The sequence below is a fragment of the Alexandromys fortis genome, unplaced genomic scaffold (genome assembly GCF_014885135.2).
Source record: "Alexandromys fortis isolate MF-2015 unplaced genomic scaffold, M_Fortis_MF-2015_v1.1 scaffold_77, whole genome shotgun sequence".
Lineage (NCBI taxonomy): Eukaryota > Metazoa > Chordata > Mammalia > Rodentia > Cricetidae > Alexandromys > Alexandromys fortis.
The window spans coordinates 7,098,746-7,124,407 of record NW_026067967.1 but is presented as its reverse complement, the minus strand read 5'-3'; the positions used below and the strand labels follow the sequence as shown (position 1 = coordinate 7,124,407).

Sequence of the window (25,662 nt, the reverse complement as noted above, 5' to 3'; positions counted from 1 at the left end):
TGGACAGTCCTCTCGCCAGCAGGAGGGATGGGCTTGTCACTTGTAAGCACAGGTGGGACACAGATCGAAGGGTCCCTGCTGTCCTCATTGATGCTGCCGGAGCAACTTTGCACCATAAAATGCCAGTAGACTTGATTGTAAACATGCTCATGTTCTCACCTTATTTTCAGATTGATTGATTTATTTACTTCTTGTGTAGGTTATCCACTAGAGTGTCTGTGTGTAGTAAGAGTCTGTCGGTGTTTGTAGTTACTAAATATCTTTGATATCTTCTAGGACACCCCTATGTAAGTTACACTGAGTTTTCTGCTATAATAGGACATTTATGTGAATATTTTGGGGGTTGTATTGATGTTTTGGAGAAGCTAGCTGACATTGAGAAAGGGTACCCACTTGTTCAGTGGCAGGATGCTGTCCAGGGCCAGGATCACAGCAGGGTTTGGCTTCTTTGTTTAAAATGATTGTTCTCTTTTGTCTGATTCTGCTCTTGGTGGGAGCTGTCTTTTAGTGGACTTAGTTACTGAAAACTGTGTATTGTAAATTCTATGCTAAACTGTATACTTATATTTGATATAAATTGTAGATGATTCCTTCTAGTAATATTATTTTTTAGCCTTGGGTACATTTTTTAGCTGCTTGTCTTTGACAGATTCAACCATTTCCATCAATCATTTATATAGATAGGAATGTTGAGTAAAGAGATTTTATTGAAAAAGTGGTAAGAAGTTAAAATATATATCTATACATATACTACTATATGTATAAATTAAATACATTTATATATGTGCACTATCTGTATTAATTAGAGGCTGTTTTATCAGACATTTTAGACACATAAGCAGAGAACCTATTTTTATCCTAACAGTGAAAAACTTTGTTTTATTCTTTAAAAGTCATTAAAGACTTATAACACTTTTTTGGCCATACCTTAAATTATACACACACACACACACACACACACACACACACACACACGGTCTCACTCTATAGCTCAAGCTAACCTGGATATTGCCCAGGTCAACACTGAACTCTGCAGTCCTCCCTCAGTAAAGGCTATATGAATTTCCCCCTTGTGCTGAGGATCAAACTCAAGACCATGTGTGTGCTGGACAAGCACCTGACCTCTGGGTGCCATTCCCGGCCCTTAGATTTTGAGTTGGTCAGATGAAGTAATCAATCAATGGGAGGTGCTATTCTGGGGTATACCCCAGAGCAGATCGTGCTGTTGTGTACTGAGGATACAAAGGAATAGCATCCTGGGAGGAGTATGTAGAGAGAAACAACTGGCTGTCTGGAGTAACTGACTAGGAAGTATTGTAGGCTGCTGGGCGTGGTTATGCAGGCTGCAGGCTACCCAACCACACTGAGCAGTCTGCAGTTTTCAGTTTATTGTCTTTCTAGTCACTGCATTGTGGCACCCCAGAGGTCTGGTTCATTATTCCCATAGACAACCCTGGTTTTAGTGTTTGTTTATAATAAAAGTTAACTTTTCCCCGACTTTTTTATGCAGTAAAGGAAAAATTGGAATCTAAACCAAGACAACCCACTATTGACTTGAGTCAAATGGCAGTACCTATTCAGATGACCCAGGAAAAGAGACATTCTCCTGAGAGTCCATCCATTGCTGTGGTAGAGTCAGAACTAGTTGCTGAATACATCACCACTGGTAGGTGTCCTCTTGCAACATAGTATTAAGGTAGTGCTACCTTTGTGGATCTCCTGGGTGCTCATGTGGGGGAGGTCATAGCTTTATATCTTAGCTCTTCTGTTTGTTTTCAGAGCAGATCGGCATCTTTGGGGGTTTCCCTGACCTTTTAATCTCAATCATTCTCTCTCTCTTTCCCCACCCCACAAACACACACACACACACACACACACACACACACACACACACACACACACACACACGGGAAGCAGATTAGATATTTACCTATGGTCCAGCAACCGAATACTAATGAGATTTTGGGGATGGTACTTATGGAGAAGTGAAATTCTTTGTCTTGCATTCAGGTGAGGTCACACCTGGAATATTGCACACTTACTTAGCTTGAGAACTGGTGGAGCTCATGATGTGAGTAACCCAGGGTGGAAGAGAGCAGACACACCAGAGGTTTGTCTAAGCAGTGGTTAAGGGAGAAGGTAAAGTTTCTGGTATCTGAACATTCCAGAGGCCATAGGGAAACGGGAATTCTTTAGTGTTATTGAGCAGATACTGAGACTGATGGGTGAAACTGCCCAGAAAGAAAATCCAGTGACGATAATAGAAAACGATGAACTTCACAGATACTTAGCAGAAAGCCATTGGTGCAGATGCCGGTGTGCTGGAGCACTGAATGTTGGTGCCTCCAGAAGCCTAGACAAACACGTAGTGAATAGATGAAAGACCTATGATTTCTTCCCTTACTTATCCTTTTCAGAACGCACTGATGAGGGGACAGAGATTGGTTTTCCCCTTCTAGGTAAGTGGTGTGCATCCATTTGTAGCATCATGAAAGGTAGATGATGATTAGTTATGGGGAACTACTTAAATGGATGCGTTCTGCTCTGGTAGAGGGAAGGTAAGCTCCACTTAGCGAAGGGAAAGAAAGGTTATTTTGCAAAGTAGAGGGAAAACGAACTCTTTGCTGAAGGAAAAAAAAAAAAGAATTGTCTAGAGAAATGGATGACTGTGTGGGGCTTCTGTGGGCCAGCTAAGGTTGCGCCATCTGTTTCGTAAAGGCCTTTCCGCGGCCTCCATCCCTCGTCCCCCACCTCTCACGCCTACAGCAGTGCCGGGCAGCTAGCTGCTCTGTACCCTGTTTTGTTCTGCGGTGAGTGCTAGCTAGTGTTGGGGTCACTGAACTTCAGTGACCTACATATGAGCATAGGTAAGAAAACATTAATAGAAACTTGAAGGAGACTTATTTTTACACAGTATTTTTTGATATTTTGTTAAGTCTAATATGTTTCTTTAATTTAAAAAGTCTTACTACTGGGACTGGAGAGATGGCTCAGCAGTTAAGTATGGATACTGCTTTTCCAGAGGTCCTGAGTTTGGTTCCCAGTACCCATATTCACAATCCCCTGTAATAACTTAAGATCCACATTATCAAATACCTTCCTTTAGTCCCTGTAGGCACCCAGATATATGTGGTGCGCGCGCACACACACACACTCCAAAATAAATAATGAGTACTAAATCTTTAAAAAAAAAAAAAAGCTTACTGTAATAATTATGAAAGCTAGAATGGGTATCAAAATGGTCTATATAATAAACATTTTCATCAGAAATTTATTGTTATGTTTCAGATGTCATTCATTTTTTATATTGCTTTCATTTAAAATTTTCATTGATTTGCTTGCTTGAGTTTAATGTCATAATTTTTTTTTCCTACTTAGTTCTATTGTAAATGATTTCAGTAGTACTTTAAATGTAAATCCTGTGTCTTTTCAGTTTAGCTGAGACTATGTGGAAGATTATTAAGTCATATAATCTAAAAATACACATAAAAGCATACTGTGAAATGCAGTGAGGTAGTCCACCGCAGCATAAGAGGAGTCCAGGGGATGCTGTCTGTAACCTCATGGCGCATCCGCTGCATTTGTGCGTGTATAAAGAAGAGCATTGTGACCAGTCACAGCTGGACTCTAGTCCTTAGACCACCACACACACGCTTTGATCTTTGGTGCAGCTCACTCTTTCTAAGCATGGAGCAGTGCTCCTTGAAATTGAAGCTGAGCCACATAACCTTACAGTTATGGGTTATTGGAGGAGTTTTCATACTCTCAAAACTCTTAGCTCATTTACAGATTTGTTTTTTACCTGTTCTTGATTCAAGGGTTTCCTTCCCAGTAGCTAAAGGCATTTGAGTGTTCTGTGGGTTTGGATGTGGCAAGTGTCTATACTGTTAAAACTTGAAGTTGAGACCAGTGTGGGGCTGGAGAGATGGCTCAGCAGTTAAGAACACTTGTTCTTCCAGAGGAACTAAGTTCAATTCCCAGCACCCACATGGCCACTTACACCTGTGTGAAAGTGGTTCCAGGAGACCCAACACCCATGGCAAAACACCAATGCACATAAATAAAAATAAATAAATTTTAAAAAAGAAGAAAATGCGGCTGGTAAATGATGACATCTATAAAGATGAGTAGTGTGAATGAGCCCTGTGGTGGGAGAGGAGGAAGTGGGGTTGATCCCTACAGCTTCACTCTTGCTGGTCTGTTTGAGCTAAAACTGAGGTGGCAGGCAGAGCAACCTTTTTTTCCTGTTGATCCTTTGTTTAAGGACCAATTTCAACCCATTTTTTTTTTCATTTGCCTTTTGTAAGAAAAAAAGCAAATTTTTATTACTCCACTGAAACACAGGTAAACAGCCAGGCTCTGAGTTTTGGTGCTTTAATAGAAACCACGTAGCTCCAGATTCACAGGAGTGAGGCAGGACCTTTGTGCAGGTCGTTTTGCCCTGTGACGTCCGTCCCCTCCACCAGAGGAGCAGTGCTAGTGTCTGGATGGCACTTTCCTGCTTCCTTTAATGCTGCGTCTGGGGCTGTGGGGACTCTAGAGAAAACCCAACAGTTCACAAGGGGGCGCTGCTTTAAAGGCAAGTTCTCACGGTGCCTCTCTGCACATCCCCTCTGCATACAGTGGCTCTGTTCCCATTTTGCAGATGAGGAAGTGGTTTCATAAGAAGCTCTTAGGGTTTACAGAGTTCCTAGATACAAGTTCATGCGTGTGTTTAAAATGATGGTCACTGCTTACCGTTGCTGTGGTGATTTCTGAGGAAACATCACCCACCTCCTCTATTTTCAGTCAGCCATCGCTCCCAGCCCCAACAGCCTTCCCAGCCCCAGCGGACCCTGCTCCAACATGTGGCTCAGTCACAGACTGCGACACAGACTTCAGTTGTGGTAAAGTCCATCCCAGCGTCTTCCCCTGGAGCAATCACCCACATTATGCAACAGGTTGTATCTCTTTTTTCTTATGTTCTGTAACCTCTTTATTCCCGAAATAAGGTTCATTTATTTTCTATCTGAATTGTAGAATGTATGTGTAACTCATCCATCTGTGAGGGACGAATAGTCTGAATTGGGGTCTGGACACCAGGAAATAATTAGAAAGCAGTATTTTCTTGTTTTTAACGTTGCAGAGACTCTTGACGTTTCAGAAGGGTTGGGCTGTCTGGGTGAGTCTCCTAACTTCAGAGTTGGTCACTGTCTCTGTGTCTCTTACTATTGCAGACGGATTTACTAATGGTATAAGTAAGATTTTTCAAAATGAAGTAGCATTTGACTTGTTCAGCTGTTTGCTAAGTTTGTTTTTGCTTTTATTTTATACTTTAAAATGAATCCTCATGAGGCCATTATGAACAAGAAGGGAAAGAAATATTTTACTCCTTTAATTATGTGTGACCAGTAAAAGAAGATTCAACAGGAAGGAAATGAATTGATATCAGATAGGAACCTGGTATTCAGTGAGGAAATAGTGAGGAAAAAGAAAGCTATGCTGTTAAGTTGATTTTTGTGTGACAACATGTTTTGAGCTGTAAGTACACCTCACTATGATTCTGAAAGGTAGGTATATCGTACCTCTTTCTAGCCAAAATCATGTAACTTGCTCCAGGTGGCAGAACCATGATTTAAACCTATAGTGACATTTCTGCCTCATAGCTTCATTGTGGGTATCAGATTCGGCTGTGACTCTCCTTAGTCACTTGGCTGCCAGCAGTTAAACCCGAAAGACAGTGAAGAGGCGCTGAACCACAACTGTGTGTGTATCAAGTCTGATCCAAGGGCACGTTCCACTTTTGAAGTTAGAGTAATGGTGTACTGTATGACAAGGCAGCAGGAAGGCTAGGATAAGGTGGATTTTGTTGTGTCCCAAAGGAAAGCCACCCGTCTCAAGATCACTGGGTGGGAGCTCTTAGTCTGTCCTGACGTTGATCTTTCTTATGTACAGAGAGGCCAGAGAGCCTGGCTCTGACAGTTGCCCTCAGTGCTAGATAGCTAGAGCACAGTTACGATGACCTGACCCTGGGCGGTCAGTCTCCTTGCCCACGAAGAGGAATGCCTTGTCCCCTGGCTCACTCCCTTCTAGGAAACAGGTCTCTAGGAAGCTGTGGCCTAGTGAGTCTGGACTCTGAGGTGACACAACCTCTCCTCAGAGAGACCTGCTGTGGAGATTGGGGTGGACGTATCTCCAAGACAGTCCAGCTGACCTTTGGGGTTAAGGGCTTGCATGTGGCTAAAGAGGGCTTTCCCAAGCCTTGGTTTTGCAGCCTTTAGACAGGTGAGTGTCCCTCAAGCACAGGCTGAAGTGTGGCTCCTGACCCGGGGAGCCACCTGTTCTTCAAGGCACCTCATTCCCCTAATCTATAGGATTGGGGTTCTCCAGGACTTTCTGTGTAATAATGAGTGGACTGGATTTTGAAGTAATTACTGTTTGAGAGTTCAAAATATGGGTTTTAATTAGAAGCTCATGAAGCTTTGTAGTCCTTTAGGCTCCTCTAAAAATATCGGAATGAATCTCTAATATTTTCCAGTTCAAGAAAAATGTGACACTGTAGGTGGTTTTTGTTTGTTTGTTTGTTTTTTTCTTATTTCATTCTTATTTTGTGTCTCTTTTACTTAGGCATTAAGCAGTCACACTGCTTTTACCAAACACAGTGAGGAACTTGGAACTGAGGAAGGTGAGGTTGAAGAGATGGACACATTGGATCCTCAGACAGGTCTGTTTTACCGATCTGCCCTGACTCAGTCTCAGTCAGCTAAACAGCAGAAACTTAGCCCCCAGCTGGAGCAAACTCAGCTGCAAGTGAAGACTCTGCAGTGCTTCCAGACCAAGCAGAAGCAGACCCTCCACCTGCAGGCAGACCAGCTCCAGCACAAGCTCACGCAGATGCCCCAGCTCTCCATCAGACATCAGAAACTGAGTCCTCTCCAGCAGGAACAAGCACAGCCCAAGCCAGATGCACCGCACACACAGCATCCCATGGTGGCCAAAGACAGGCAGCTTCCTACCTTAATGGCACAGCCCCCGCAAACTGTAGTACAGGTGCTTGCTGTGAAAACCACGCAGCAGCTCCCTAAACTACAGCAAGCTCCAAACCAACCAAAAATCTACGTGCAACCCCAAACTCCCCAGAGCCAAATGGCGCTCTCAACGTCATCAGAGAAACAACCGGCAAGCCAGGTAACAGAATTTTGATAGCTTGCAAAATTACTTCTCTGTTCGCGGGGGTTGGGCATAGGTGAGGTTTTTTTGTTTTGTTTTTGAAGGTTGTCATCACAGCCAGCAGTGCTTCCTCCAAGCAAGGGAACCCCAAAGCCTCATTGTGCTGGTGTTGGTGTTGGGGGAAAAGCACTCTGAGAGCTGGACTTTCCTAGGCCGTTTCTAAAGAATCACGTCAGCTAAGTAAACCGCAGGCTTTTAAGGAACGAAATTGACCATCTGTCTTCCTTTCGTCTAGTTGATGAATTTACCCTCTAGATTTATCACCTAGATAGCAGAAGAAATATGTGGATAATCAAAAGAAAAATTTTATTAGCACTAATTGATAATTCTGGACTGATCTGTGTGTGTATATAAATGTATATATTTGTATATTGCAAATACATATATAGAATATGTTTGTACAGTTGTACTTTGAAGGAAAAGATTGAAAAATCCAACTCACTTTTAATTTTAAAAGTAGATTATGTGAAATCATTTGAGCGGGTCGAAGGTATCTCGGGATGTAAATCTCAGAAAAACTAGGCTGCTGTGATTTTTTTTCTTTTCCTTTACTGCCTCAAAGCTTGGCTGGCTGAACAAAGGTTCTTTCAACCCCTCCTCTTTCCCTAGGTTCCTTAAAAGAAAACAGATCCTTCCCATCCAGCCCTCTTACTAAAACATGGAGCTTCAAAATGTCTTCTAGTATACTGCACAAATGTTTCTTTTACCATATTTTCTGGAGTGTTTGATTAGTTTTTCCTCAAAGAGATGTAGCTATAATACACACAACCCCAATTTGTTTTCAGGTGGAGCAGCCAATTATAACCCAAGGATCCTCTGTTACAAAGATAACATTTGAGGGGCGCCAGCCTCCCACAGTTACAAAGATATCTGGTGGCAGTTCTGTTCCTAAGCTGACGTCACCAGTTACAAGCATACCTCCCATTCAGGCCTCTGAGAAGACAGCAGTGTCAGACATTTTGCAAATGTCTTTGATGGAAGCTCAGATTGATACAAATGTAGAACATATGGTAGTGGATCCCCCAAAGAAGGCTCTAGCCACCAGTGTGCTCGCTGGTGAGGCAGGAGCTTTGCCCTCCACCCACATGGTGGTGGCAGGGATGGCGAAATGTAGAGAGTCCTGTTCCAGTCCATCTGCTGTTGGCCCTTCCCTAACGACCAGAAAGCTGGAAGCAGCAGGAGTGCCTGCGACAGGCCAGTTCATGCGTATTCAGAATGTAGGCCAAAAGAAAGCTGAGGAGAGCCCAACAGAGATTATCATCCAGGTAAGACCCGGAAGGAAAACAGACGCCTTGGGCAGATGGGAGGTTGTGGGCTTGATACATTTTGGGGTGTCACCAGACTAGCCACTCTAAGGTGGTAACAAAAAGCAGAGATAGGTTTCCTTTGAGTTGGTTTAGAGACTATTACAATATACTACTTTATATTTAGCTTTTTTTTTTTTTATTGTTGTTTGTTTTGAGAGCAATCACAGAAACTTGGTAGATATGATCACACAGCGCACTGTGTGATTTAGGGACCACGTCTTTGTGTCACCCCGATTTCATGTCACTCACAAGGTCATTGCTTTCCGAGGCTCACATTTTGGGCTGCGTGGTCTGACAAGCTGGAATATAAGTGTTTGGATTTCAGGGACACTTTGTAAACATTTCTTGTTCCTCATCTGAATTTGTGGTTCCCAGAATAGTCAACTTCAGCCGGCTGGAATGTCTGCAGAAACACGCTCCCCATGTGTGTGTCTAACTTGGCATAACCATAACCTTTGCTTCTTGTGTCAGTGTCATTTGATCACCTTGTTGAGGTTGTCACCACCGTGGGCAGTTCATCGGCAGCCTCCTTCTCCGCCTTTATCGTCTGTCCTGAAAGCCATCCGCCATTCTGTGTTATAGGCTAAGGTTGATGACTCAGACTGAGTCAGACTAGCCCTTAGGGGTTGTGTTTTATTTCAGTCTCTAAATGCAAGATTTTCAGACTTATTTTCCTTGATGTTGGCAGTTTTTACTTGTTTCAAACTGGTACATAGTTTGCGCAATATGAGAGCAGCCCATTTCAGTTCACTGAGAGTTCCCACTTACGGACCTGTGGAGAGTCTAGAGTTGGCGTAGAGCCACTGCTGTGTGCTTCAAAGTTCATAAATAAACTTCCCATTTGCGAGAATGCAGATTAACCATAATTAAACCAAATGAGACATAATACGAGGGCTGATAGTTAAGATGTGTCAAAAGTAGCTGTTAAATTATTCAATTATTTTTCCCATCTATAAAAAATAATTTAGTGAATTACATATTTCTTTTTTTTTTTTTTTCGGTTTTTCGAGACAGGGTTTCTCTGTGGTTTTGGAGCCTGTCCTGGAAGTAGCTCTTGTAGACCAGGCTGGTCTCGAACTCACAGAGATCCGCCTGCCTCTGCCTCCTGAGTGCTGGGATTAAAGGCGTGTGCCACCACCGCTAACGAAAGGTTTTGTTGTGATTGCTGGTCTTTTCCCTGAAGAGGTGGACTGTTTTGGTTTCTGGTTTTGCCACTCACGACTGTGGCCTGCACTACTGACGTCACTCTCGTCTCAGTCTCCTCGTCGGGCGTGGGAATAGTCATGCCTCACTTGTAGTGTGTGTGAGGGACACTTAGCACAGCGACTGCCTCTGTGTGTGACCAACAGATGGTAACTCTTACTGGTTTTACTAAAATGGATTGTAACATCTGGGGGCTTAGATGGCCATACTCATTTGGGGTGGCGTAGTTAAAATGTTTTTCTGCATTGTATTAGCAGGAATGAAATTGCAATTTATTCATGTCCAGGATTAAGAGCAGAAGTGTGATACAGCTGATATTCCAGGCGTGGTAGTGCATGCTTATAATCCCCACACGTGGAGAGTAGAGGCAGGAGGATGGGAAGTTTAAGGTCATCCCAGCTACATAGTCTGTTCAAGGCCAGTTTGGGATACTTGAGACCCCCCCCCCCCCCTCCAACTTTGAAGATAAAAGATTTTGGTAGGACCATAAGTCGCCAATAAGTGCTTACCAAGGGGCTCCAGCCAGTGTTAACCTAGTAATTTTTGTTGTTGTTGTTGTTTAAATGGCAAGTTTTTGGCATACCTTTATTACTTAGTTGCAATAAAAGTGTTTTGCTATGACTAAACAAGTTGGTTTCCTCTTCGAACCACCGAAGAGGCTTAAAACCGATTGTGTGTCAGCAACAAGTCATTCATCTTGAAGATGAAGAACAAAATATTGTATCATTCAGGCTGGGTGTGATGGTGCATGTTTTTATTCCCATAACTTGAGAGGCAGAGGCAGGTGGATCTCTGAGTTTTTCATAGTGAGATCCTGTCTCAAAAAACAAAACTGATAAAATTCAGATAAGATGGAAAAAAACAAAGCAAAAGGCCTAGCTTTTAAATGTGCAGGAGCCGTTAGCTTTCTTTGTTAGAAGAGGCCCCAGTAAAGGAGTACAAAGGCCACTTTGGCTGTATGGGATTTGAGGTGGAATCCAGCATTAACCTTGACAGCTGTGTGACCTGGAGGACATCTTTCACCTCACGGTTGTTCACTTGTCACATGAAAATGAAAATCTCATTTATACAACATCGTCACGGAATGCAGTAGAATGCCCTGTGTGAGATCTAGCACCGTGCTCCATCTGTTGTCTGTGCCTATTTCAGGGCAGGGAGGGGTGCACTCCCCGCTACCTTTCTCCACTGTAAGCACACTGTCCCGCATCTTCTCTTCCAGGCCATTCCCCAGTATGCTATCCCTTGTCACTCCAGCTCCAACGTGGTCGTAGAGCCCAGTGGGCTTCTCGAGCTGAACAACTTCACCAGTCAGCAGCTGGATGACGACGAGACGGCAATGGAGCAGGACGTGGACAGTAGCACGGAGGATGGGACTGAGCCCAGCCCCTCCCAGAGCTCTGCCGACCGCTCCTAGTCTTCAGACACCCGAGTGCACTTTAAAGCCTGCTTGGTTACCAAGTGTCCAGGGAAACTTAGAAAAGCACTTTGCTCGTTTAGGCTGTGGACTTAGAAACACGGCGTTCCAATGAGACGTTGCTGCAGGAGCAGCATTTTAACAAGATAAAACTCACGGAGGAATGTACTTTTTAAGAAATAGAGAAAAAGAGAAAAAAAAAAAAGGAAAAGGTGCACACCCATGGAGCCCTGGCGTGCTGCTGAAGCTGGGAGTGGAAAGAGACTTCCTGTGAGTGGGTCCCAGCTGCCTTCCACTGGGCAGACGCCACCAGAGGATATGAAAAGGAAAAGGAGGAAAATGTGGAGCGTTTGTATTTTTGAAATGATGTATCTGAACATTCTTTCAAAATCGTATTTGTTTTTGCATATCCCTGGAGGTATTGATTTGGTTAAACATTTTACATTTGGTCAGTTCATGGTTAGTTTATGGAGACCTAGGGAAGTTCTGGCATTGAAGAGTCCTTGCCAGTGGGTGGACATCAGACCGCTGACCAGGAAGTGTTTGGGGTAGCTTGTATATGCTCCTTGGTTGTATACTAATTTATTGTGGTATTCCACACTTGCCTATTTATTTAATGTAAATGTTTCCAAGCAGGCGGAATCCCTTCTCCTACATGTCCTAGGAAGCCAGATCACCTGGCTTTCCTACCTCCCTTCCCCCCTTTAAGAAGATGGATTAGAGGAGGTTTGGTCGCAAAGCAAAGGAAAAGACGTGTCTAGCCCAAAGGAAACGTTGAGCTGTGTCGAGGAGAATGAACTCTGTCGTTCGTGCTCTCTTGACACCGAAGTTGCACACCCATCTTGGACTGAGACTTTGAGAACAACTTTTACTACTTTTGTTTAAGCCCCGTTGAAAGTGTATGGAAAAGTTCACTCACAGATCTAAATGTAATGTTTTTAAGTTTTTACTTTTCTAGGGAGCAGTTTGTTTACGTGCTGTTCTTTGGTCTTGTGATTGCTGTCTATCACAAGTTGAGTGAAGGGTAAGGGATGGGAGGGAAAGAATTTTGACAAGCTGTGGCAAAAGAAACTATACTTTTCATTTTTAAAAAGTGTAAATAGAAAAGTTTTTAACGGTTTTATATGAATTTCACTATAAATAAGCATTTTAAGACTGACAAATGTTGAACTGTATATACATTTATCAGCGTAACTGCCCAGGTTATTTTGGTGCTGAAGTACTGTAAGTCGAAGTTACCAACTGCCTCCTCATCTTCGCATCTCCACCTGGGAAGAAGAGGCTGTGGAAGCTGCAGTGAATAACTCACACCATAGCGACGCCCTCAGGAGCATCCATCCCTGAGACAGGTCTGCTCTTCTACCAGGTGACAACTGTTCACCCATAGATGGAGCTGTTGGGTAGCGTATTATTGTACAGATTGGTTTCAGCCACGGTGGCTGTTTCTAGCTGAGACAGAATCTAACCTCTCTCGGGTCATAAGCATCTTTAAGAATGTGACTAAACTATGAATTCAGTCACCAAAAATATGCACATGCCAGTACACACGTTAGATTTTGCATACAATTTTTGGGGCTTGTGGAATCCGTGTATTCCAGGTTCAACCCTCTGTTATGGTCAATCCATTGCTTACAGGTGTAAGTTTTTATAAAATAAAATGCCTTTTGAATTCACATGGATCAGGAAAGAAGAGCAAACTTGAACAAGTTATGTTTCATATCGTCTGTGAGCATAACATACCAGTGTCCCTCTGAGAATTTAGCCTTACTGTGTTCCAGCAACTGAAATGCCAAATAAGTCTACATTTAAAAAGTCACATGTGTACACACACACACACACACACACACACGAATTAATTATTTTTCTTTTAATAGTTCTAATTTCAATTAGAGCATGAATTTATGAGCTAATATTCATTCCCTTTTCAGTGCCAGGTATGGCTCTAACCACCAAGGATACTGCAGTGAGCAAATGGAAAATCCTACCCATCTGGAGCTTACAAACAGGGCTTCCTGCTTGTGAAGGAAGGGGAGGGGAAGCAGGAATGATTCTGGGGTCCTTTTTCTCTCTTTCTCTCTCTCTCTCTCTCTCTCTCTCTGGTTGGCACATATTCAGTGTGTGTATTTGTGGTTTTGTCTGTGTATGTGGAGGGCAGAGATCAACCTTGAGGTTGTTGCTCAGAAGTAATTTTCCTGGTTCTTGTTTTTTTTTTAAAAAAATTACATTTTATGTATTTTATTTATGTGTATATGTGTATTTATTATGTCTATGTATGTTACATGTCTGGAGGGCAGCTTGTGGGAGTTGGCTCTCCTACCATCTAGGTCCTGGGACTGACTCAGGCAGCCAGGCCTGGCAGCAGGTGGCTTTACCCACTGAGACTGGCCCCCACCTTATTTTCTGAAGCAGGGATCTGGAGCTAGCTGGCTAGTCTAGATTGGCAGTCTACAGTCCCAGGAGCTGCCTGTCTCCGCTTCCCCGGTGCTGGGGTTAAAAACACAGTTATGGCCTGGCTCTTGGAGTGAGTGCCGGTTTTCATGTCTGTGTAGCAAGCATTTTACTGACCTTTCTCCTCAGCCCCAGCACTAGCTTTCTTAGGAACGTTTTCATCTAAGTATATAATGTTCTTTGACCACACCCCAGGTCCCCCCATGCACATCCCTTTACTTTACATATGTGAGTGTTTTATCTATATGTATCTGGTGCACCGTGCACATGCACCTGGGCCTGGAGTTACAGAGACTTGTAAGCCACCATGTGAGTTCCGGGAAGTGAACCCAGGCCCTCTAGAGGTTTCTTCGGTGGAATGATGATGATGATGGATCCATCTCCAGACATGCTTTGCTGAAACTGATACGTTATTTCTTTGTCTCATGTTTAAGTCCATAAATTAAAAGTGATTGTCAGCTGTCTCTGAAGGCTACTTAGAGGTGATGAGATTCATCTCCAACTCAAGTTGGTAGAGGGCTTGCCTCGAATGCACAGAGCCCTGAGTTCAGTCATTGGCACCACAGAAAAACTAGGCATGGTGTTGGATGCCTATAATTCCTGTACTTGGGAGGCAGAGGCAGGAAAGTGTCATTCTCTGCCATAGAATACGTTTGAGGGCAAACGTAGTATCTCAAAAAAAAAAAAAAAAAAGGATTTGGTTTAAAGTAAACTTTAAAAAGTACCTACTATTACAGGTGTAACTTGTGGGGAATCTAGAAGACTCCTAATATTTTTCATTTTTATTTATTGCTTTTGAGACAGGTGTTACTATGTAGCTCTGGCTGACCTGGAACTGGCTACACAGACTGTGTTGGCCTTGAACTCAAAGAGATGCAGTTTTATTGAGTATTTATGCCGTGTGCTTACACATGTAACATGTGTGGCTCAGTGGTTTCTAGGATTTTTCTCACAGATAGGACACCCAATACCAAAACCAGGTTTAGAGCAGTCTTGTCAATTAACCAAAGAAAGTACCCCACACAGCGTCACCACAGCCACCTCTCTAGCCCTCGTCTTTCTGTCCCTATGTACTTCCTGTTTTGGACACCTCATGACTAGAATACAAGAAATGGTCTTTTGTGGTGGCTTTTCACTTGGTGTCATATCTCAAGACTTTTCCATGTTAGAGCATGTATCCGTGCTTCTTTGATCATAGCCATTCCAGTACGTGGATGCATCACACTTTAAAAACTCACTGGCTGATGGGCACACGTGTTGCTTACATTTCGATTCTCCTGATCTTTGACCTTTTAAGGAACTGTCAAGATTGTTCGGCCACAGAGACCAGGTATTTTGCTTTCAGCCTCCCTGTGCATGAGGGTTTCTTGCCCACACTTGCTGTTGGCACTTTTAATGTAGCCATCCTAGTGTCTACAGGGTTACCATATTCATTTCCCTGATAGCCAGTGATGAACATTTTTCCTGTGTGTCTTGGTCACTGGTTTACTTTGGAGAAATATCCCTTTGCTTCTTTTCGGTGATATTATTTCAGTTGTGAATTTGTGAAATATAAGAAGCTTTACTGCTGTTAGGAGAAAGGAATTCTTCACCATTAAAATCTCTTGAGTTGGCTCTAGTTCTTCCTCTGGTGCAGCATTGCTTAACCTTTTAAAACTGTATCTTAGAACTGAAGCTTGTTCTTTGAATGCATTGCTCCCTAAGGTTCTCACTGTAGGCTGCTTGGGCAGAGGGTGGCCCTGGATGTGAGCCCCTGGCTCCCTTGGTTCTCGCCCATGTGGACTTGAGGCAGTTATATCTCTCTCCCTCTAGTGACGTGACATCTAATCTGGGGACTCTAGAAGCTGAGCCTTTAAGGCTCTTAGCCAAAGCCTCAACCTATGTTCTAGAATTCGTACCCCATTTTGCTACTTCTGCGCTGTGCGTTTGAAGTCTCAATCATGCCTCAGAATTCAGCTGAGTCCCCCTCCTCCCTTCTTTTTGTCTTGTGTCTGTGCTCCATTATTGGTATTAGAAAGATCCTTAGTAATCTTCATAACGCGCATCAACTCAGTAACACTACCACCCTGTCTTCCGAGGACTGCAGGCTTCTCTGTGTGATGCTCACCAGGATTTGTGCTCAGCCCTTCTTATGCACATTTCGATACTGTAGCTACAGCTTCACCTCCCAAGTATGTGTAGTTAATGAAATCCAGAAGAATTTATCACTTAAATATACATTTTAAAATTGCATAGCGTCTTAGTGTAGAGCCTTGTGTCTGTCTTAGGTTTTAAGCATTAGGGATACAGTGTTAAAAAAAAAAAAAAAAAAACAGCAACAACAAACTTACATTCTCAACAGGTAGGGAGTATAGATTTAACATTACATAACATTTGGGTGATAATAAAACAAATATAGGAAGGGAGAAGTCCCAAGGTGTGTGAATGGAAGTTTAAACAAAGAGAATTTATTTGAGAAAGTGACTTGCGAAAACCTGGATGACGTGAGAGCTCGCCAGGTAGAGGAGTCTGAGAGTCACGAGGTGTGTGCTCCGAGGGTTCAAACACTAGTAAGGAGAATGTATGAGGAGAAAGGAAAGCTCAGAAGAGAACTGGGTCCTTGCATCTTTATCAATGGAGGTGATTAGATTTTCCTCTGCTTTGCTCTATTGTGTAGTGTGCTGATTTCCTTACATGGAGCCATCCTTGGGTTCCTGGTTAGATCCCAGTTGGTTATAGTGACGTTGAACTGAGTTTATGAATGTTTTGTTGAAGAATTCTGCATCTGTATTCCTAACAGCTGTTGGTCTATAACTTCTTTGATGTCTTTATTTAACTTTCATAGGGTAATTGAGCTTCATCAAAATGAGTTAGGAAGGTAGTTTTTTTGGAACAGGATTTTTGAGAAGGATTAATGTTGATTCTTTAAGTAGTTGATAGACATTACCAATGATAACATCTAGTCTTCAGTTTTTCTTTAGAGTGGCTGTCCTGGAACTCACTGTGTAGACCAGGTTGGTCTCCAACTCGTAGAAATCTGCCTGGCTCTGCTTCCCCAGTTCTGGGATTAAAGACATGTGCTACCATGCCCAGCTCTTTGATTCTTATTGAAAGTGTTTATTGATATCTCCACAACTCTCCATTGTTGTGGAATGTTTTCTTTTGATTCTGTAAATATTGACTCATTTTGGTGAATAGTACCATACAATGTTGCTTGCCACATATCCACTAATAATTGTTACATCTTCATGCTCATTTATACATTTATAATTTATACATTGTCCTTTGTCTCCTGAAACATTAGTCCGTTTGTTTCCATCCCGATTCTCTTTTGGTTATATGTACTATTTGTTTCTGTTTTTCCTTACAGTCTGCTGGGTCGCAGATGAACCGTATGTAGAGTGTATATTAATTAGACTGTGGTTTTAAAATCTGTTCTGAAGTTCCTGTCTCCCCTCCCCCATGAGCGTCAAACCCAGGACCCTTGGGCATGCTAAACAAGTGCTCCACCCCTAAGCTACATTTGGGCCCCAGCTCTTTTTAACTCTGTGCCTAATGGATTACCAACGAGGAATGGTTTCTGCCATTTGGTTTGGTTTTCAGTTGTCTTATGTCCTCTTTTGCTCCCTGGCTTCCTCTTGTTTCCTGGGAACTGTCCTCGTTCCTCACTCATTTTTTTAGTATACATCTTAAGGATTTTTTTTTAAGCTTTTAAAATCACATTTATTCGTCGAGGGAGGGAGGTGCCTATGCCTGCCATGGTGCACCTGTGGAGGTCAGAGGACAACTTACAAAGACTCTTTCCCCCTTCACCATGCGCATGGAAGCCATGGACTAAACTCACGGTGTAAGCCTAGAGGGAAGTGCCTTTACCCACTGAGAAACTTTTCTAGGATATTTAAATATTTCCTTTGTGGTTACTGTGGGAATCATATTGAATGTTCTAAATATGTAGCAATTCAGTTTGAGTTGATACGAACTTACCTTCCAAACCTGTGGTTTTTTATAGCGCCTCTCTATGTTGTCACAACGTATATTTTTATGTGCCCAATAACATAGCTTTATAATCATCTTTATACTTTTGTCTTTTAGATCTTGTAAATTAATGTCTTTTAAGCCTTCCCATTTTGGAGACAGGGTCTCTCTCTATAGTCCTAGCGGGCCTGGGACTCACAGAGATCTGCCTGCTCTGCTGGGCTGAGAGGCACACAGACTCAGCCCGGGTTTTCGGGCTAGCTATCGAAAGCTGCAGCAGTCCATTTGCGTAGTGCTTTTTCCTGTACTTCCCATGGGGTGTTTTCTTCCTCACGGGTGGTTACTGAAATCTTTGTTCCTAGCTGGTGTTCAACTAATACTTGACAGATTTCCGTGGATCCCAGGAGCTGAACAGACAAAAATCTTTACAGATTGCTTCTCTCGTCTGGCTCTTCAGCCTTACCCAGACTTCCACAGATCCTAGGGACCTACCCGAGGTGACAGTTTCAGGTCTTCTGGGATGAGCGTTTTCAAATTCCCTCTTCAAGAAGTGCTTTTTGAATGTCTGCCTCCCTCCCCCGCCTTTTGCTCCCAGGCTCAGGGTGATCTACCTTGTTACCCTCGGCACCTGTGAGCTGTCCTCGGTGTTGTAGGACACTGTCAACTAAAGGTGAGCGTGCCTGGCATCTGTATCCTGCATCTAGAGCTGGGGACCAGGGTTTCACAATGGGGACATGAGATGGGCGGTGTCATCAAGTGCCAACAGTCCCCCCTCCCCCGCCCTCGCGGCAAAACAGACATAGCTGGAATTACCATTTTAACTGTCTTAAGAGTGTAACTCGGTGGCATCTAGTGCCTTCAGTGTTGAGCCATCACCGTCACCGCTGTCCATCACTGGGTGTTTCCATCAACCCAGCTGAATCTGTCTCGTTTGCACAGTGGCTTCCCTTCCCTGCCTCCCCCAGTTCCTGGTAAGTACCCTGAAGTTGTGAAGTCACTTCTGTCTTTACTGAGTATTCGACTGCTGCTGTAACTCTGTTTTCCAGAACTCTGACAAGGCTGCTTCTCACGGTTTCTGCTTGGTTTCCGATGCTTCTGTTGGGGGATGGGAGCATAGAACATTTTATTAATGTCACTCAACACCAAGGTATTTGAACCGGGCAGCTTGGACGAGTCAAATGGCCACTGAAGTGGGAAAGACCGGCAAGTTCTCGTATGAGGGAGCGAGAGCAGGACTGAGTCTGTCATCCATTAAAGTTCAGGGCGCTTGCTAGACATCAGATGGAGAAAGCCGGAGGGTGAGTGAGTCAGCCTAGGACGGTACGGCACGTGTGGCCAGGGTGAGTCGGAACCAGAAAGAGGTGGAAGGGACAGCCAGAAGGGTGGGGGAAGAAGCTGGACCCTGGTGTCCTAGGCACAGATGAAGAAGCAGTTCATTTAGAGAGAGCCAGAGAGCAGCTTTTAAGAGTCGGCTCTTTTTCCCTCCACGTGGGTTCCGGGTGTCAAACAGGCCATCAAGCTTAGTGACCAGTGGCTAAGCCATCTCACCAGCCCCCACCCCCAGGAAGGCATTGGTGAGCTTGGGAAAATTCAGTTCTAATGAAATTGGGGCAGAAACTAGGAGAATGGAGAGAATTGGAAAACACAGACAATCCCAAGAGTTACTGTAAACCTACAAAATATGTCATTTCTGTAAGGATGGAGTCAAGAAATTTTAGAAAACAAAATTGATTGAGTAACACTATGTGGTCCAGGCTAGTCTTAAACCCATAATCCTCCCACCACAGCCTCACAAGGGCTGGGCATCACACCATACATAGCTGCTTCTGGGGTGCTGGCTTGTTTATTTCGAGGTGAGACCTCACTCTTGTCCAGCCTAGTTGTGATTCTCTTGCCTCCGCCTTTCGGGAATGAGAGCTGTGCATCCCACCTGGTTCTTTGATTTTGCTCACTTAGTTTCTAAGGAATTGTTCCTGGTAAGATTCTTCCGGAGAGGCTTTCGATGTGGGAGAGACTGGCGATACACTGGCCTCGGATGACAGGAGAGGGTCTAGGGTCTAGCTGGTACTGGGCTCCCAGAGAGGAAGCTGTCCAGGGGTTGTTAGCACATGGCCGAATAGATACATTGGTTCCTGTTTGCTCTCCCCTGACCGTTTCACTTTCCTCGTTTGACAGGAGAGGGTCTAGGGTCTAGCTGGTACTGGGCTCCCAGAGAGGAAGCTGTCCAGGGGTTGTTAGCACATGGCCGAATAGATACATTGGTTCCTGTTTGCTCTCCCCTGACCGCAGCGTCCCATTTGTGCTGAGAAGGAGGGGCTGACGTTCTCTGTGGGTAGAGGTGTAGGATATGCTCCAGTCAGAGCATCCAAAGCAGGAAAGCAGAATGTGGAACTGGGCATAGCTGTGGGGTGCCAGGAAGCTGGCATGTCTTGCTAGAAGATTCTGACAAGCCCCTTCCCTTACTTGCTTCTTCCTCATTCATTGCATTCACCTTTTTCCTTGAGGCAGGAGGCAGGATCTCTCACTGGGAGCTGATTGGGGTTCTCTGACTAGGCTAGGCTGGCTGGACAGTGAGCTCCAAGGACCCTCTGTCTGCATCCCAGCTCTGGAACTACAAATGCATGCCACCACACTTGGGGTTTTCAGATGGGTGCTGGAGAACCAACAGATTCCCATGCTTACATGGCAAGCACTTGACAGACTGAGCCATGCCCCTGCCCTTGACCCCTAATTGTTTATGAAACCCTCTTTAATCTTTTATCTCAAGTCACCTCCCAGGACACATCCGATTCTACCCCTTAGTCTCCTGATCCACACCTCCTCTCTGGATATTTCCACCGGGTACCACAACTTTCACTGTGAGAATCCAGTTCACTTTCCTGCCCTTAGAGCAGGGCCTGCATGAAGGAAGCCCTAGCAAGTTCACAAACCATCTTGGTTTTTGGTCTCTGCGCACAGGTGCACATGCTTCCTCACTGGAGGGCACAGGCAAATGGCAGAAATAACAAGCTTGTTTTGGTTGTTTTTAGATGAGGATGTTATTGTTGAGATGGTGTTTATGCAGCATCCATTCTGGACGCGGGGGACAGTGCCCATCTCTGCTGTCATTTGTTCTGCCGCTTCAAAGGACAGGAAGAACACGGGTGGTGGTTTTAGGATCCCATTCAGAACCTCAGGGAATGAGTCATTTGGGGGTTGACGACTTTTCCGGTGACTACAGCACAAATAAATGAAGCAGCAGGACATTGTTGATGTTGTTATTGTTCGCTCTAACCATGGTACAGGGCTTCCAGAAGCACGCTCTTGTGATCCCTCGACTGTGAGTCCGTCTGTGTTTCTTCAAACTGTTCTGCTGAGCTTAGTAACTTCCCAGCTCAGCATCGAGAACACAGCCTGGTGGGAGAAGGAATAGAAGGAAGTATAGAGGAAGTGGGAGTTCAGTGCTGTCACCTAGGGCCCAGAGTCCCCAGAGAAGGTCTGGTCTAGAGTGCAGACCTAAACCAGAGGCCGCTGGCTTGCCATAGAAGTGCTTCAGTGTGCTGCTTCCCGTGTGTAGCTCATTTAGCTTCAATCTCGCTACTTAGCCCAGGCTTGCCTCAAATGCCTCACGAGTGCTGGGATTGCAGACATGGGTTGCCATGACTAGCTCTCCCTGTGCCTTTGAGTCACCTGGTGTCTGTTTTCTCATTGTGACAAAAGGAGCTGAGAAAATAAAGGGGTCTTGGCTCACAGTCTGAGAGGGCACAGTCCTTCCCGGCCCAGAGGTGTGAGGTGACAGGAGTGTCACCCAAAAACAGTGACAAATGCTGGTGCTGCGTGCTTAATCTTCTTTCTGCATCTGTGTGTTTGCATGTGTGCACACGTGTTCCAGGGTGTGGAGGCCAGTGGTCGGCCTCAGACGTTCCTCACAAGCCGGTATTGATGTTTTATTTATGTGTATTTCTGTGGGTCACACATGCATGCTTATGTGGGTGTACAACCGTGAGTGTCATCCTTATCCATTTCCTTTGAGGCAGGGCCTTTCACTGACTTGAGAACTCTACATTAGGCTAGACTGAGCTGGCCAGTGAACCTCAGAGATCCTGCCTTTTCCCCAATGCTGGGATTTCTGGGTACGCCACCACATGCAGCATGTTTATGTGGGTTCTGAGGACTGGACACAGGTCCTTATACTTAAGAGGCAGACATTCGACTGATTTACCTCCCTTTGTTTGTTGTGGCAGGGTAGACTTGACCTGCTGGCCAATGAGCCCTGGGATCTACCAGCCTTTGTCTTCTTAGTGCAGGGATTACAAGTGCTGGGAGACAGGCATGCCCCTCATTCAGCTGAGAGCTATTGGAAGCTGATCAGAGTCCCCCTGGGATTCGTGCTGGGGTCATGCCGAGTTCTCCCACACATCAGTAACTCCTGGGAATGTTCCCTTTGTTTGCTGCCTTCTCTCTGCTACAGCCCCCTCCTCTCAACCCGGCTTCCCAGGGGCTCTTGCTAAGCTTGTCTGGAGCTGGGGAAACTAAGTTAAGCCACTTCCTCCCACCATCCTGCCATTTCTGACCTGCCTACCGTTGAACTCACATGGATCGTAGCATTTGTCCCAGGGGGAGAGTATCCTGTTAAGGTCACACTCTCCAACACCACATCCCTCCTGCCTGCTCTTGGATTTTCCTCCTGAAACTCGTTCGTGTCTATACTGTACTGCTTTCATGTCTGTAAATGCTTTGCCCGTGTATGTGTCTGTGCACCGCGTGCATGCAGTACCCACACCTGGACCAGAAGAGGGCGTCAAAGCACCAGAAACTGGAGCTAAGGAAATTTGTGAGTTGCCATTTGGATGCTGGAAACTGAACCTAGATCTTCTGCAAGAATCCTTGTAACCACTGAGTCATCTCTCCAGCACCAAGGGATCCCTTTTCTATTCAGCATGGTCTCCCTTCCCTCTGTCACTTCCCCCACTCTTTTTCCTCTCTGTCTCCTCTCCTGATCATCCTGACTTATAAACATGCCCCAGAATAGCCTGGGCCTTTGTTGTTTGGTTCTGATCAGCGCAGAGCCATAGTGTATGGATTTTCTCTTCTCCGGGGCCAACAGTAAGTAGCACCGTGGTTTTCAAGACATCGGACGTCAAGCACCAACGGCCGAATCCTTGACATCCGTAACTGCAGCAGAGGAGAAAGCTTCACTGCCCAGCACAGGAAGCAGAACCAAGGCCAAGCTTAGTGGGCTCCATTAATGAAACAGGAACAGGGCAGAGAGACCCCAGGGAGCAAGAGTATGCAGGGACCTCAGTCCCCGAGTTCTGCAGCCTCCTTAAAAGCATGCCAGGAACCTGTGCATCCATACAGAATGGTGTCCCAAAACTACGAAGAGAAGGACCACCAGGGATTGGAGGAAATCACGTTCCTGCTAGGTACCCAGAAAGCTTCATGTCTCACAAGGCACTGGGCTAGAGTACCCAGAGAGTTTTGCTGCTCCAGTCCAGCTGAGCAGATCTCAAAAGCTTAAAAGGATTCAAATGTTTCCAAGTAACTGTCCCAGAGCAAAGCTGTAGAATATACATGCATTATACACACATGTGCCTCACTCAGATGCTAGTTATAGTTGTTAGCATTACATTTTAAAAATGTCAAGGCTTGGCCGAGGTGACTCCGTGGTTAAGGGCTGCTCTTCCAGAGGACCCTGGTTCGATTTGTAGTACCCCCATGGCAGTTCATAACTGTCTGTTTCTCCAGGCCCAAGATCTTCAGGCACTGACCTAACATGTAGGCACAGCAGTCATAAACGTGGCATTTAAAAAGCGTATAAAAATTAAAGCTGGACAGTGGTGGCACGGCCACCTTTAATCTCAGCACTCAGGAGGGAGAGGCAGGTGAATCTTTTTATGAGTTCAAGGCCAGCCTGGTCTACAGATCTGCCGATATCTCGGTGGAGACCTCCAAATGCCGCGCACCGCGCCCCCGTGCCTGCGCTCTGTGCGCTGGTACCCAGTTACCGAGCTTCGGGCAAGAGGCTGGAGGTTAAAATACACAGACACAGACAGACAGAGAGACAGCAACACGGGTCATCCTTGAATTCCCCAAGAATGCCCCCTTTATTGTGTTCAGGAGCAGATTATATAGAGATAGCCATGCCCCAGCCAAACCCACCAGAAACCACTCTCCTGCCATCAGGAACTCCTGAAGGTCTCGTGCTCAGAGCAGCTGTAGGCACTCAGATCAGGGGAAAACAAGAAATTCAGGATCTCGGGTCTCACTGCTCCCAACACAGATCAAGTTCTAGGATAGCCAGGGCTACCCAGCGAAACCTTGTCTCAAAACAAAACAAAAACACCAAAGAAATAATAAAATTAAGTAAAGATTTTAATGTCAATCTTGCCAGGAAGCAGGAAAATACAACTCACAACGAGAAAAACTATATCAAAACTGACTCGTGATTGGCATGTGAAAACTGCAGACAGGATGGGAGCTGTCGCCATGACTGCACTAGATACACCCAGAGTTAGGGAGAGGTGTAGTCACATCAGTGAAGACCGCAACATGCAAGCTACAGAAACGCGTGTGAAATTACAGTAGACGAAGATGAGAGGACTCTTTAATAACAGCAACTGTCCAAAATGAGGTGACTCAAAAAGAATATTCTTTTAACTTATTTTGTATTTTATATGCTTTGGTGTTGGGTTTCCTGGAACTGGAGTTGCAGACAGTTGCAGGCTGTCATGTGGGTGCTGGGGGGATTGAACCAGGGTCAGCAGTCACTGGGCCATCTCTCCAGCCTGAAGAATATTCTACTAAATTGAATAGAGCATCGGTTAACTGGGAGACAATATCAAACAATCTGGCATGTGTGTAATTGGTATATTAGGTAAATAATTTGGCAAATTATACCAAGATAGTTCATAGTCAATCAGCTCAAGGCCAGCAACAAAGAGAGAAAGTCTTAGCAGGGTCTCCTGTTGCTCAGGCTGGCCTGGAGCTGGGGGGGATGGGGTGGGGTGTGTGTGTGTGTGTGTGTCTGGCCTGGAGCTTGGTGTGTGTGTGTGTGTAGCCAAGGATGTCCTTGAATTCCTCACCCTTCTCCCCCACCTTCTGTTTCCTGGGATTACGGGCATGCACCACGCCCACTTTATGGGGTTCTGGGAACCGAACCCAGGACTTTGTGCGTTCCTGGCAAGCACTTTGCCAACTGAGCTACTTTCCCAACCTTCTCTTCTTTTGACCTAGCTATATCTTTTTGTCTAAAATAAGTTTCTTGCACACAACACAGGGTTGAGTCTTGCTTTTTCATCCAATATAACAATCTCTGTTTGATTCTGTATTTAAGATACCTATATTGAATGTAGTTATTGACATGGTTGGATTTAAATCTATCCATCTTGTTAGACTTATCTTTTCTGTTTGTACATCTTTTCTGATTCACTTTAGCCACTGGGCCCGAGCCCCATGGCTATCTGGCTGGGTCCTGGGTCCTCGGAAAGAACCTAATAAGATTATTCTGATAAATGGATGTGGTATTGAACCGCCCCTTAGTTCTTACTTTATACCTATGGGTGACTGTGCCTCTTACCCTCATCAGGGAAGCTTCTTTTGGCTGTAGGTGGTCACTAATATTGAGAGCCCCCCCCCAAAAAAAAACTGGTCATAAGAGATTCAGAGTGCCAGCTCTACCTGGGACATCTGTCTCACACCCCTTTCTCACCAGGCTTGGGGAATATGAGGAAGAGTGTGCAGAAGGGCTGCAAGAGCCAGCCACGGGCTGACTGAAGCAAGAGTGTTTTACCAGGCACGACGGTTGTTGTGCACAGCAGCTCAAGTGGCTGTGACTTCATGCCCAGACTGCCACAAGGCCACGTCAGCCAAAACCCCAGCAGGGACGGGGAAGGGATTCATGAAGTCCCACTCCTATCCGAGGAGCTATTAGTAGTTGCCTTTGTGAAGAATGTTTGTCTTTATTTTATGTGCATGAGAGTTTTGCCTGCATGGACACATGGACACCATGTGCCTGCATTCGTGCCTGTGGAGGCCAGAGAAGATGTGGGATTACCTGGAACTGAGGTTACGGGGAGTTGTGAACCAAACCCAGGTCCTCTGCAAGAGCAGCAAGTCATCTCGCCAGCCCTGGCAGCTGTCTTTTAT

The 25,662-nt window shown here is 44.9% G+C and overlaps 1 protein-coding gene across 14 annotated transcripts in view; it reads left to right on the top strand.

The window, feature by feature from the left end:
* The window catches only part of Emsy (EMSY transcriptional repressor, BRCA2 interacting), a 107,670-nt gene extending 94,862 nt beyond the window's left edge, over nt 1–12,808 (top strand). For 7 of the 14 annotated variants that reach the window (XM_050154597.1, XM_050154598.1, XM_050154603.1 and 4 more), the window contains 6 exons: nt 1,511–1,666; nt 2,418–2,459; nt 4,789–4,940; nt 6,607–7,167; nt 7,995–8,474; nt 10,939–12,808. In XM_050154597.1, coding sequence (XP_050010554.1) covers nt 1,511–1,666; nt 2,418–2,459; nt 4,789–4,940; nt 6,607–7,167; nt 7,995–8,474; nt 10,939–11,133 — 1,586 coding nt within the window. In that variant the 3' untranslated portion in view covers nt 11,134–12,808. Of the gene's footprint in view, nt 1–1,510; nt 1,667–2,417; nt 2,460–4,788; nt 4,941–6,606; nt 7,168–7,818; nt 8,475–10,938 lie in introns of those variants that run through there. The other 7 variants (XM_050154604.1, XM_050154602.1, XM_050154600.1 and 4 more) reach the window with 5 other exon arrangements.
* Nucleotides 12,809–25,662: the final 12,854 nt, after the last annotated feature.